The 13,066-nt window shown below is 42.0% G+C and overlaps 1 protein-coding gene across 1 annotated transcript in view; it reads left to right on the top strand.

Moving 5' to 3' along the window:
• Nucleotides 1–13,066, top strand: part of EXOC4 (exocyst complex component 4) — a 755,478-nt gene that overhangs the window by 703,397 nt on the left and 39,015 nt on the right. The window contains exon 17 of the mRNA XM_070423919.1: nucleotides 712–871. Coding sequence (XP_070280020.1) covers nucleotides 712–871 — 160 coding nt within the window. The remainder of the gene's footprint in view (nucleotides 1–711; nucleotides 872–13,066) is intronic.

The raw sequence follows: 13,066 nt of genomic DNA on the forward strand, positions 1-13,066 counted from the left end.
GACCTGTAGTTGTTGATGTTCTGACCTGCTCTTGGTCAGTTTCCTAGATCTCAAGATAGCCCTTTGGAGACAAAAACAAACCACTTATCAGACTCTAGAAATGCCCATAGCTATCTTGGAGGAATTCAACAGTTATACATGATCTGCTTTTCTTTCACACTATTCTTCTGCTTACATTTTCTCCAATTGCTACTTCAGAAATATACTCCATTGTCAGCGTTGAGGTGTATAAGCGTCAGTGCCAATAGCCCAATTTCTTATTGATTTATTTTTGCTTAGGTAGGTCCCGAAGCAACTTTTGAGGTAGTGTATACTCCTATGTTTTGTGGGAGAAAGAGGAGGTCAAACACATCATGGTATTTACATGTGTTCTCCACTCCCAAAATACCTGTACAGGAAAAGAGTTCCTGCACTGTAATAGTTTATGAAACCTGGCATATTCTCCAAGCCCTGGCATGACTGGGTGTACGTGGTGGTGCTAGAACGGTGGATTTACCAGGTTTTGTTGCCAGCAAAGTCTCCCCATTTTTCAGTACCAGGGCAGCTCTGAAATCATTGTGACATTAGCTGGTGCAGCCATCAGAGATGTTTGCACATCTTTGGTCATTTAAATGGTGGAGGATTAGAAGAGAGAAATCCTGTGTGTCAGTTTATGTAAGAGGTCACTGATCTATTGTTTCTTGTCTCCCCAACCCTATGCCCATCCGTCAGGCCTAGGACACCTGATCTCCTGCATCCTTATTAATGGTGCCCAGTACTTCCGGCGCATCAGTGAGTCTGGCATCAAGAAAATGTGCAGGAACATTTTTGTTCTTCAACAGAATTTAACCAACATCACCATGTCACGGGAGGCAGACCTGGACTTTGCAAGGTAAGAGGGACGATTGGGCTCAGTTCCTTGTACCAAAGCGTATGAGTCATTTTTAAAAGTAGATTATTGGTTCTTAAAAAGTTAGTTTAGCCCAATCAGTGTGTCTCAGTGGCTGAGCATCGACCATGAATCAGGAGGTCACAGTTTGATTTCCAGGCAGGACACATGCCTGGGTTGTGGGCTCAATCCCCAGGGTGGGACATGCAGGAGTCAGCCAATCAATGATTCTCTCTCATCGTTGATTTTTTTTTTTTTTTTATCTTTCTCTCCCTCTCCCTTCCTCTCTGAAATCAATGAGGAAAAAATATTTTAAAAAGAAAAAGTTAAACAGTTGCTTAATATTAGCTAAATTTAGTGTGATCATTTTGCAATATATACATATGTATATCAAATAATTATGTTGTACAACTGAAACTAATACGTATATATCAATTATATCTCAATTTTTAAAAAGCAAAAATAAATGAAATAGGTTTTCATCAGTCATAAAGAAAGATATTCTTTAAAATTCTATTGGAAACAAAACATCCATTAGATAATTTTTCCTATTGTTTAACCTAAGTTTTTCTTGCTGCAAACTTTACTTTTTTTAGGGGGGGGGTTATAAAAGTATTATATGCTATTGCATCACATCTATATAGATAACACCAATGGGGTCCTCGGCCTGGCCTGTAGGGATCAGGTTGAAACCGGCAGTCCGACATCCCCTGAGGGGTCCCAGATTGCGAGAGGGTGCAGGCCAGACTAAGGGACACCACTGGTGCACGAATCCATGCACGGGGCCTCTAGTATGTGATATAAAATACAAAGAAGACTATAAACATTACTTGTAAACTTTTAGTGTAGAGACCATGATATTAGGTATACTTTCTCCTGGTTTTTTGTGCACGTATTCTGTGTGTAGGGGAGTTTTTGTACATGCGTATACATGCAATTTCTCTTTTTACAAAATTAAAACTATGTTAATGTGGCTTTATATTCATTTAATTGTATTTTTCCATATCAGATCATTATACTCTTTGAAAACATGTTTTTTCCCATATTTACTAATATTCCTTGAAAATACTACTTTTAATTTCTTGTAAATGAACCATAATTTATTTATTTAATAACTTGCAAATTTGCAGACATTGGGTTTTCCCTTTTTTTCTCTTATTATAAACAACAGGTATTGAATGTGTTTTACATGAACCTATTTCCTCATCTCTTCCACCTCGTCCCAAAGGAAACCTGCCTCCCCTCGTTTTCCTGTAATTGAAGCTACTGCTTTTAAACGGCACTTCCTCTTTTCTAGGTTTGCTGATTTCAGTGTTTAATGTGTCTTTATAACGTGTCTTTTCAAATTTGCGAGTTAATTTTATTCTCTCTTTATGAGGTCTCAACACCATTTATACCTTGCTTCAGTCATCAGACCTTCGGTGTTTTAATGAAAGTTTAACCAGTTTTGAAGAGGATAGATGATGATTATGGCTTCTCAGTGCTAAGCTTATATCTAGCTGAATTATTCCACAGACTCCTTTATGGCTAAGAAATCATTTGTTTTTAATAATCCAGAGTGTTCCTGCCTCATATTTAGTACTTCTGTGTCTTTTTGCTTGATATTTTGATTCCCTAAGAAGTTCAAGAAAATTTGAAACAATTCTTGAGACATTTAAGGAACAATGAAGTATTATATTACCTTGACAATTATTAAGACGTATGCTAGGAACTTTGCTTTGGAATCACATAGTCATATATCTTCATGTTTAACCTTTCTTCTCCAATCTGTCACTGCATTTGTTCCACTGCTGCCCTGTTCTTCTGCTTCTCTGTTCTCCTTCCCTGTCTTATTTTTTCCTGCATGTGTGTGTGTGTGTGTGTGTGTTCATTAAATTCCCTATTTTAGGCTAAATTTGGTGGAAAGCCTTTCTTGCCCAGATTAGAGAAACCAGGTGTGACTGAATGCTGCATTTATTTGGCCGCTCTATGGGGAATGATCTCATTATTGAATTAGTCTCATAATAACATTGACAAGGGGAACATAAGAACGTGGAGGCCTGAGGGATAGAGAAAAGCATTACTAATTCTCGGAGGAATATATTTTCCTAAATCCAATCATCCTTTTTAAATGATTTTTTTTTATTTAGCTGAAGTAAGTAAATTAACACAGTTTTTGGCAGACAGTATGGGGCTCAAACACACACTAGAAAAAACTGGCATCTGAATATTGAATGCTGACTGGGCAGTATTGGAGTTGGCTTCGGTGGCCTGAGTGAAATAATGGAACAGCAACCGAGGCATGCCTTTCCCAGCTGGACCTGTGACTGAAGTCCAGAGCGGTGGGTGTAAGCTGAAATGTGGCCATTTGGGACAGCTACTGCCTGTTGTTACTCTCCACTCTTGGTGGGTTAGGAAGTAGGCTAGTGTAAGTGCATGGCGTTGGGTGATTCTGTCCTTCCCATCCTGGGTCAGAAGACATCTCCTTACCACACTGTAAGCTCAAGGGCCCGAGACTCTTCCTGTCTGTTTCCTCAGTGCCTGGTCCAGAGTAAGTGCTCATCGTGTGTATTGGACTAATGAACAGGGACCAAATCCAGGCTTTGTTTGGTGTTGGTGAAGGGCTTGGATAACGCCAAAGTTCAGTTTTATCGTCAATGCCCTGAAAGTTTTAATCAGCCGACATGGGTCAGTTTCCTTCTAGGCTTATAAGAAACCAATCGTCTCCCTTGCAGTCCTTTCTTTGTAGAGTGGAAAGTGTTACAGAGAGAAGTAATGTATCCCTACTCTTCACAGGCCTTGTCCCTCATTTTCTCTTGCCCTCATACACACACACCGGCATAGACACACTTTACAGCCTTATCCTTTTTCTGCTCCCATTTCGGTAGGGACAGTTTTGTGAAATGGGCTCCATCAATTCTCCTGAACTTGAAGCTGTGTAAAATAAATGTAACAGCAGCACCAAAATAGCCAGAAATGATAGACTGGAGCTGTGTGCCTCAGCATTCCTTAGGCAATGTCTAATCAAGCATGGACAGCAGCTGTATTTCTGGCCAATCTCTATAGGAATGTTATCTTCTAACACAGTAATTAATCACCAGTCACCATGTGTCAGAAAACTTATTTAACAAGAAGTTGCAAGATGCTTGTGGTTTTTCTCTTCCGTAGCCGTTCTGGCCAGTGGGAAAATTAACGCCCTTTCCGTAATAAAGAAATGAGGGCTCTGGGGTAACTCCGTTTACGTTCATTCTTCTGCTTGGGGTGTTGTGAAGTTGTCTCTTTTTATACACACCTGTGCTTCGTCTAATCTCTAATAGGAGGATAAACTTTGGTTGAGCAAAGGGTCAAGATGGCCTGTGATCACCAGAATTGCAGAGACCCTGTGCCCTGTGGTAATGACCTCTGCTGTGGTTCTCACCCTCTGACTCCAAGATTAATTTTCAAACTCAAAAAGAGGCTTTGTCCTGGGAAATTGCTGGGATTAACTGAAAAGTGGAAGGCTTTATCAGTGTGCTTTTTAATTCCTGTCATAAGCCAGTCAATGAAGGAAAAATACCACATGATCTCACTCATTCATGGATAATAGAGACCATTATAAACTTTTGAACAATAATAGATACAGAGGCAGAGCTGCCTCACACAGATTGTCAAACTGCAGCGGGAAGGCCGGGGAGGGTTGGGGGGCAGGAGGGAGGGGGTAAGAGATCAACTGAAGGACTTGTATGCATGCATATGAGCATAACCAATGGACATAAGACACTGGGGGGTAGGGGAAGCCGGGGTAAATGTCAAGGGCGGGGAAAAAAAAGGACACATATGTAATACCCTTTGTAATGCTTTAAGCAATAAAAAAAAAATAAAAAATAAAATAAAATAATTCCTGTCATCAGAGATCATCCTACTCTGAGCTGTCACTTCTCCAGAGCTGAGTCACTGGGGACAGTCTGGCATATCTCAGGAGTCTGAGTGGGCACTGAAGTTCCCACGGTGGACCTGGCAGTGTTTATCGTTTGTGAGGCCATTACTCAGAAAGATATTCCAGAATTTTCCTCCTAGTTTTCTCCCCCACCCCCATTTCCTCTTTGTGTCTGTCTCTCTCATTACAGTTGACTCTCTTTTCTCCTTTATCTCTCCTGTCACTTCTATTTTCTGCTTTTCTCCTTCAAGGTGTCATCTCACTTTGATTTTCTTCTTATTTTTGTTTTCCTGAGAATGGTATCTCTCATTCCTCAATCTGACAAAGGTAAGGAAATGAAAGCTAAGGTTTAGGAGTGGTAAGGGGAATTCTAACACAGAAATGAACACTTCCTCACCCTTGTGTTCCTGCCTTGATTCATTCATTCACTCATTTATTCATTCAACAAATATTTATTGATCATGCATCCTCTGTAGATCCTCCCCTCATGGAACTTGCATTATTGTGGGGCAAGACAGACATAAGTAAAATATATGTATGTCAGATAAAGGTATATGCTATGGTAAAAAAAAAATAGGCATGGGGAGGAGAATTGAGTGCACCAGGGTATAATGAATGTAATCTTCAGTTTTGGAGTTTTTGTGGAATTCCTCAATAAGATGGTAGCATTTAAGAACAGAGCTAAGGGAAGAGTGAGAGTAAATCCTGTGGCTCTCCAGGGGAAGAGCCTTCCAGGAGAGGGAATCTAAGAGCAAAACCCAGAGGGAGGAGTGTGCTTGGCATTGGAAGAACAGCAGAAAGGCCAGTGGGGCTGAAGGGAATGAGCAAGGGGAAGAGTAGGAGGTGGGATCAGAGGTTTAATCTAAGAGGCTGCGACCTTGAAGCCTGCGGTAATGATGTGTTGGCTTTTACTGTGAGTGCGGTAGGAAGCTGTTAGGGTTTGGAACAGAAGAGGGCCATCATCTGACTTACACTGTAAAAGAATCACTCGGGCTGCTAGGTTGAAAATAGACGATTGGGAAGAGGAGGTTGCAGGCAAGGGCAGAAGCAGATGGAGCTGTTAGAAAGCGACTGCAGTGATCCGAGTGAAAGATGGTGGTGATTCACAGCAAGATGGTAGCAGTGGCGAGGATGGCAGGCGGTCAGACGAGGATATATTTTAAAAATACAGCTGATAGGATTTGCTGAAGGTTGCAAGTGAGCCAATGACTCCAAGGTTCTTTTTCTGAGCAAGTCACAGGATGGAGTTTTCATTTACTGAAATGAAAATGAGCCGAACCATGGGCAAGAATTGGGATTGTGGGAGAGGGGTAAAGGGGCAGTTAGGAAGGGGAGATCAAAAGTTTGTTTGGGCTTGGAATGTTGAGTTTAATGTGCCTATTAGTCATCTGAATAGAGATGAAGAAGAGAGCTGCATATACGAACCTAGAGCTCAGGAAAGAGGTCTGGGATGGGAAGAGGAGCTTGGCTCATCAGCATGAAGCTGGGATTTAAGGCTGAGAGAAAGGAAGAGGTGAGCACTCGAGAACAAATTAGAGGAGAAAGAGGAGCTGTCCAGGAACTGAGCGGCACTCCACTGTTTGGATGTTGGGGTGCTGGAGCAGGACCAGCGAGGAACCTGAAGAGGAGTCAGGGGTAGGAGGACCACCAGGAGAGGCTGTCTGAGCAGTCAGGTGAAGAAAGTGTTTTGAGAGGAGGTGTCTTCATCTGTGTCAAATGCTGTTGGTAGGTTACATCGCTCTGGACAGAGAATCGGCCACTGACAGGCCCCACAAGAGGCCTGAAATGCTTTGGTTGCATTTCTTTATCCTCACTACACAGGTCACCTAGTGTAGAAGCACGCTGTGCATGCATTTGGAGCAGGCTTCTCCCTCCTCAGTTCCCTGGGAGGGAATGCAATGATTAGAGTGTTTCTGTTGTGAGATGCAAAAAATCAGATGGGCAGCTTCTCTTTTCTCGTTGGGTGCTGACTGAGAAAGCTCTGCACTTCCCGGGATAGGTACTCACGGGCGTTGTGTTTCCCATCATAAAGCAGAATTGTGATCCCTGTAGAACAGGGATGGGGAACCTTTTCTTCTTCTTCTTCTTTTTTTATTTACTTATTTATTTATTTTTTTGCCAAGGGCCATGTGGATATTTATAACATCATTTGTGGGCCATACAAAATTATCAACCTAAAAATTACCCTGCTATATTTGGTCAAACATTTAAATAACTCACCCCTAATGCCTTGGCAGGGCCAGACCAAATGATTTCTCAGGCCTTATGCAGCCCGCGGGCCAAACATTCCCCACCCCTGCTCTAGAAGGATAAATACCTGGGCAGTTTCATTTTTAATGAAGGGCTGTCTCTGGTCCCAGGTGCCACACCCACCCCTTTCCAGCTCCCTTCCAGCAACTCTGAGTTAGCTTTGGAGCTGGTCTATATATATTCACTTAATCAGTGAAGACCTATGTTGCCCACATATAGTGCCCATACCTGGGAACATTTACCCCACAAAAGCCAACAAAGACATCTGGTTGGTAGAGAAAGAGCCATTTGAGACCTAAGGACCAAAGGATAAAATAAATCCTGCCTGAAATGCCTCCTCTGAACACGGGTTTACTAGTATATGGAAAAGTACAATATACCATATTTGTTTAATTCAATAAGACATTGAATCAGAAAGTGAAAAGATAACCAATAGATTGGGAGAAAATATTTGCATATAATATATCTGATAAAGAGTCTTGTATCCAGAACATATAAAAAACTCTTACAACTCAATAATACAAAGGCAAATAGCAAAATTAGAATATAGGTAAAGGCACCCCAGTAGCACTAAGTACACCTAGTGCCCAGATCTTGGTTGTAATATTATTCTCAAATGAAAGATCCCAGAGCTCCTGGGAGAAATAGAATTCTAGGACTGGGACAGGAAATATACAAGATGAGGCTAGAACATCTTGCAGTAACAAAATACACACACGACACAATGATGGGATGTGTCCAGGGCCACAGGAACCAACTGAAAGAGCTTCCAATGGTCAAAGTTGGACAATTTGAGCAGCAAAAAAAAAAAAAAGTAGCATCGGATTTTAACCCAAAGCATAAAAAATAAATATCAATGAGTCCATACTGATATAAATAAGTGATTGAATATATTGGTGAGGAGAAGAGACCAATCTGTGCTGAAGCATTCCAAATAAATTGTGTATCTCAGGGGTCCTCAAACTATGGCCCGAGGGCCACATGCAAATACAAATATTGTATTTGTTCCCGTTTTGTTTTTTTACTTCAAAATAAGATATGTGCAGTGTGCATAGGAATTTGTTCATAGTTTTTTTTTAAGCTATAGTCCGGCCCTCCAACGGTCTGAGGGACAGTGAACTGGCCCCCTGTTTAAAAAGGTTGAGGACCCCTGGTGTAGCTACTCTACCCTAAAGGAGGGGGATCCTAACTCCCACTTCTTAAGTGTAGGATACACAGAGTACTTCCTTCCAAAGAATGCCTGTGGATTGGGGGAAAGTAACTTTATAGTAGAGGGATCTGAAACATAGTAGTTGAGCCAGGTGGTCAAGGTCAACGTGGACAAGCATAAATCATGTTGACAGATGTACCCTTGATACAAGGGGATGAAAATGACACTTGACCTCTATGATCTTCTTCCCCCAAACCCATAACCCTTGTATAATCATGAGAAAAAAACATCAGGCCTATATTCATGGAAGAGGACCCTATATAATACCTGACCAGTACTCCTCAAAACTTTAAAGTCATAAAAAACCACAAGGAAATTCTGTACTGGCCAGTCTGGCTTAGTTGGTTGGAGCGTCATCCCATGCACCAAAAGGTCACCAGTTCGATTCCAGTCAGGGCACATGCCCAGGTTGCAAGTTTAATCTCCATTTGGGGTGCATATGGGAGGGAAGCAGCCCTTTGATATCTCTCTCTCTCTCTCTCTCTCTTCCTCTCTTCCTCCCTCTCCCTCTCTCCCCCATTCCTCTTTTCCCCTCTACCTTCTCTCTCTAAAGCAATAAGAACATATTTTTAAAAAACAGGGCAAGTCTGAGAAGCTATCATAGCCAAAAGGGGTCTGAGAAGACAGGACAACTACATGTAATGTGGTAATTGGATGGGATCATGGACCAGAAAGAGGACATTAGGTAAAAACTAAGAAAATGTGAATAAACTGTGAACTTTAGTAAATAGCAATGTGTCAATATTGGTTCATTCATTTTTATAGATCCACCATACTGATATAAGATGTTAATAATAGGGAAATTGAGTGTAAGTTAACTGGGAAATCTCTGTACTGTCTTTTCAATTTCTCTGTAAATGTAAAACTGTTGGAGGGAAAAATTTGTTAATTAAAGAAATAGGCATAGGATTTGAATAGACATCTCTCCTAAGGAGGTCCATAGATGGCCAATATGCACATGAAAAGATGCTCACCATCATTCACTTTTAAGGAAATGCACATCAGAACCACAGTGAGATACCACATCACATCCACTAGGGTTGCTCTAATCAAAATGACAAGTGTTGGAGAGGATGTGGAGAAACTGGAACCCTCGTATATTGTTGGCAGGAGTATAAATGGTGCAGCTGCTTTCAAACAGTTTGTCAGTTCCCCATCTACTGGAAGTAGATGTGAGCTTTCTAGGGCAAAGACTATTCATTTCTATAGTCCCTGAGCCTAGAACAGTATCTGACATTCAATAAATACTCCTGGGTGATAAAGTTAAGGTGTTTGGACTTCATACTGTCAGTGGCTGAAGACTTCTAAGTGGAAAAGTGAGATGGTCAGATTTGTATTCTCAGAAGATGATTTCAGCAGCTATGTGGGAAATGGATTTGAGGCCAATAAAACTGGAGGGCTTGCAGACCCATTGGAAGGTGACTGTTAAGTGAGAGGTGTGTGGGGCTTGAAGAGGTCAGGGCTGGTGGGGATGGAGGAGATGCTTGAGAAGTATGAAGGAGCTGAAGTTGTCAGGATTTTGGGAGTGATTGAATTGTGAGGGTAAAGAAAAAGAGTCGTCACGGATGACCCTCCACTGTCTGACATGGGTATCTAGCTGGGTCACCATCAAATAAGATGAGCCTGCAGGAGGAGGGATAGGTAGATTCGATGAAGCAGGATCATCAGTGGACATGAGTCTGAGGTGCCTGTGGGATTTCCAAGTGAGATTTCCCAGACGCAAGTGCATGTATAGCTTGGAAGCTTTGGGGAGAGGCCTGTGCTGAGCAAACAGACTTGGGGAGTCATCAGCATAGAGTTGTCCTTTAAGCCATTAGAGGAAGTAAACACTGTGGGTGCAGAACAACCCCCAGGGACACCAGCATGTCCAGGGAGGGGCGTGAGGAGGAAGAGGAGCCCCTGAAGAGGATAGGGAAGGAATGTTCCCAAGCGCAAAGCCTGGAAACAAAACATATCACTTGGTACCTACCCTGCTTTGTCCTTGATCTTGATCTCTGGAGGGCTGAGAATGTTTAATCCCCACCAGGAGCTGTTTGGTAGGTTTCTTTCTATAAACCTATTGCACCAAGTCATTAGTTTGGTTTCCTGCAGGAAAAGGTTATAGGTTTCCTGCCTGGAGTGACCAGGGTGGTGTGATCAGGGATTAGCAGTGCCATGCTGCCATCTGCTGGGCACACCCCAGTCTCCAAACAAGCGAGTACCATGGTCTAAATCTCCAAAGAATGGTCCTGCCTGAGGTAGGCTTCAGAGGTCTCTTGACTGACAACATGAAATGCCTTTACCTATCACATAAAATTTTCACTGTCTTGCTAGGGGAGCAATTTTTTTACTTTAAAAAAATCCAAAATATTTCACATCTTTTTCTCTGTTTGGTCCTCCTCCTCCCCTCCCCACCCCCAGCTTTATTCTGCCATTGGTATCGGTGTCTTTTCAGTTCTGGGGTAACCTATTCCTTTTTTAGCCTTTACCTGTAATACTCAAGTTTTTCGACTCAAGATTATTAACCATGTGGATTTGTGATTAATTTTTATGAGAGATTAGTCTGCTATCCAAATTCTTTTCATGAAAATGCTCCCCAAAATTCTGTTACACTTCTTGAATGTAATGGTGGTGCACAGTTAGCCCTGACTTTCCTAGGGGCCGGAGTAAATGGAGAAATATGACAGGTTAAATCGCTTTTGCTGCCTGGTAGAAGGAAATGTACCAGTTAATAAAATGTAATAGTAAACCAAGAATTGATATGGCTTGATCTCTGAGAAAAATATTAAAGATATTTGAATAAGTAGATTTAAACATTACATCTCCCTAATTAAACCATCATTTGGCTTTGCTACCCTGTTTCTGACCATAAGACTTTCTTCTGATCTCTTTTTCTGTGTTTATTGCACGTATAGTAGGTTCTATATATTCCAACAATTGATCTAAATTGGTTGTTTAATTAGGGCTCTTTGAAGTCAGGTGAGTATGCCTGCTGGTCTGCATATCGCCCAGAAAGCACCCCAAAACAATGAGTACTTATAACGCCCTCAAAAAATACCTGTCAGTGTTGGTGTTTGATTTCTCATGAACATATCTCAGGTGTGAGGCTTTGATTAAGAAGCTTCCTTTTGATTATGCTCAATGAATGTTACTATACCTTGCACATATATACTTTAGGGATTGTTGGCAGACAGCGTCTTCCCTTTGGAGCGATATGCTGCCATTGGAATGATTCAGAGATTAGTATAGATGACACGTATTATTATTTCCAATAAAGATCCCAGGGGATGGAAATCAGAAGTGACTTGTCCAAAAGCTCTCATCAAATTGTGCTATTTGTAAACCCTGCACTGGCCCTGTAGTCGTCACCATCAGGAAATTGAATTAACTCACCCAGGAAGGCCATTTTCTGCCAGGAAAGGATTGCATTGTACTGAAAAGACGTTAAACTCGTTCTGTGATAAAGCCCAAGGATGATCATTTACTGACTCGATTAGAATTCTCACTGCAAAGCTTGATGCTGGCAGCTGACCTTTCCTGTTTTCCAAATAGGATATGATGTTTAATTTTGATACTTACAAGTAGGAAACAGGCACTGTTGTTACAGCTGTTAAAGCAGAGCTACAACCCTTCACCAGCATGCCCAGGCCAGACTTCCTCCCCAGCATCCACCTTTTCTTGTTGCATCTTCTACAGAAAGCCCTCTCTCCATCCCACCTTCTGTTTTCCTAACACCTTCGCAGTTTCAAAGAAAACAAGCCAGAGTGCTGAGGGGAGGCTGGAGGACCACCATGAACTCAGTGGTCAGCACCCAGCTCACATAAGAAGTCAGGATTCAAAGTTAGCTCAGTCCCACCCCAAAGGCTGTGTATGTTCTTCACCTATGAAATCAGGGCTGTCGTCTTGTAAATATTGGGTCTCTGTTTTGCTTTGTTTAATTAATTAAAATATGATTTCATCTTTCTATTAGGCTCTTAGCTCTCGAACATATTTTCCTTGTATTTTTCTGGTTGTATGTCTCCCCCCTGACCCCCACCCCCACTCCCACTGCCCCCTCCCGATTTCTGTCGAGCTCTGGCCTCTGGCAGTTATGATTAGCTTTAATTAGCAGTTTCACCATAGAGGGCTCTGTAGACCCCGCCCTCACAGACCCACAGGGGAATATGTTCTTGGTGCTGCTTGTAGGCTTTCTGCCCAAACTCCCAATCAACTGTCCTGAAGCAATAACTTGAGGCCCAGCATTGCTCTCTGGGACCCGTCCTGCAAATGAGACCCAGCACACACTGAGCTCTTACAGCACCAACCAGGTTAACCATTGTTTTCAAAAGCTAGAGGGTCTGAGAATTCCCTAGAGAACTTGTTTTAAGTGGAATTCTTTGACTCCATCCCTAAATTTTGGATTTAGAAGATTGAGGGTGGGGCCCGGGCACCTGCACTGTATTTAACATGTACCCAAGGGACCCCAATTCGGTAGTTCTTAGACACTCCTGGGGAAATACTGACCTAACCTCAGGTTTTTTGAGACACACAACATCTAGGCCATTTTTCTCTCTGCTTCTTATTGTCCGTTAGTCCCCCTTTCTCTTCTCCTCTCAAGGACGGTAAAGGTAATTATAACCTGAAAGGCCTGTCCTGGATTAAGCTGAATCCTCATTAAAACTATCCCTCAGGGCAGACACCTTGAGTCCAGTTTTGTTCTTGGAAATTTAGGGGAGAATTAACTATTTCATTTATTCAGTGGTTGGCCGGCAAACAAATTCAACCCATAAATGCACACACCTGGACAAGTCACTTCAACTCTCTTGGCTGAAGTTTCCTCGTCAACAAAATGAAGGGTTTGGTCAGACGATTGACTGCAGGGCCT

This window comes from Myotis yumanensis, unplaced genomic scaffold (genome assembly GCF_028538775.1).
Source record: "Myotis yumanensis isolate MYYU_CA2020_CCGP unplaced genomic scaffold, mMyoYum1.0.hap1 SCAF_9, whole genome shotgun sequence".
Lineage (NCBI taxonomy): Eukaryota > Metazoa > Chordata > Mammalia > Chiroptera > Vespertilionidae > Myotis > Myotis yumanensis.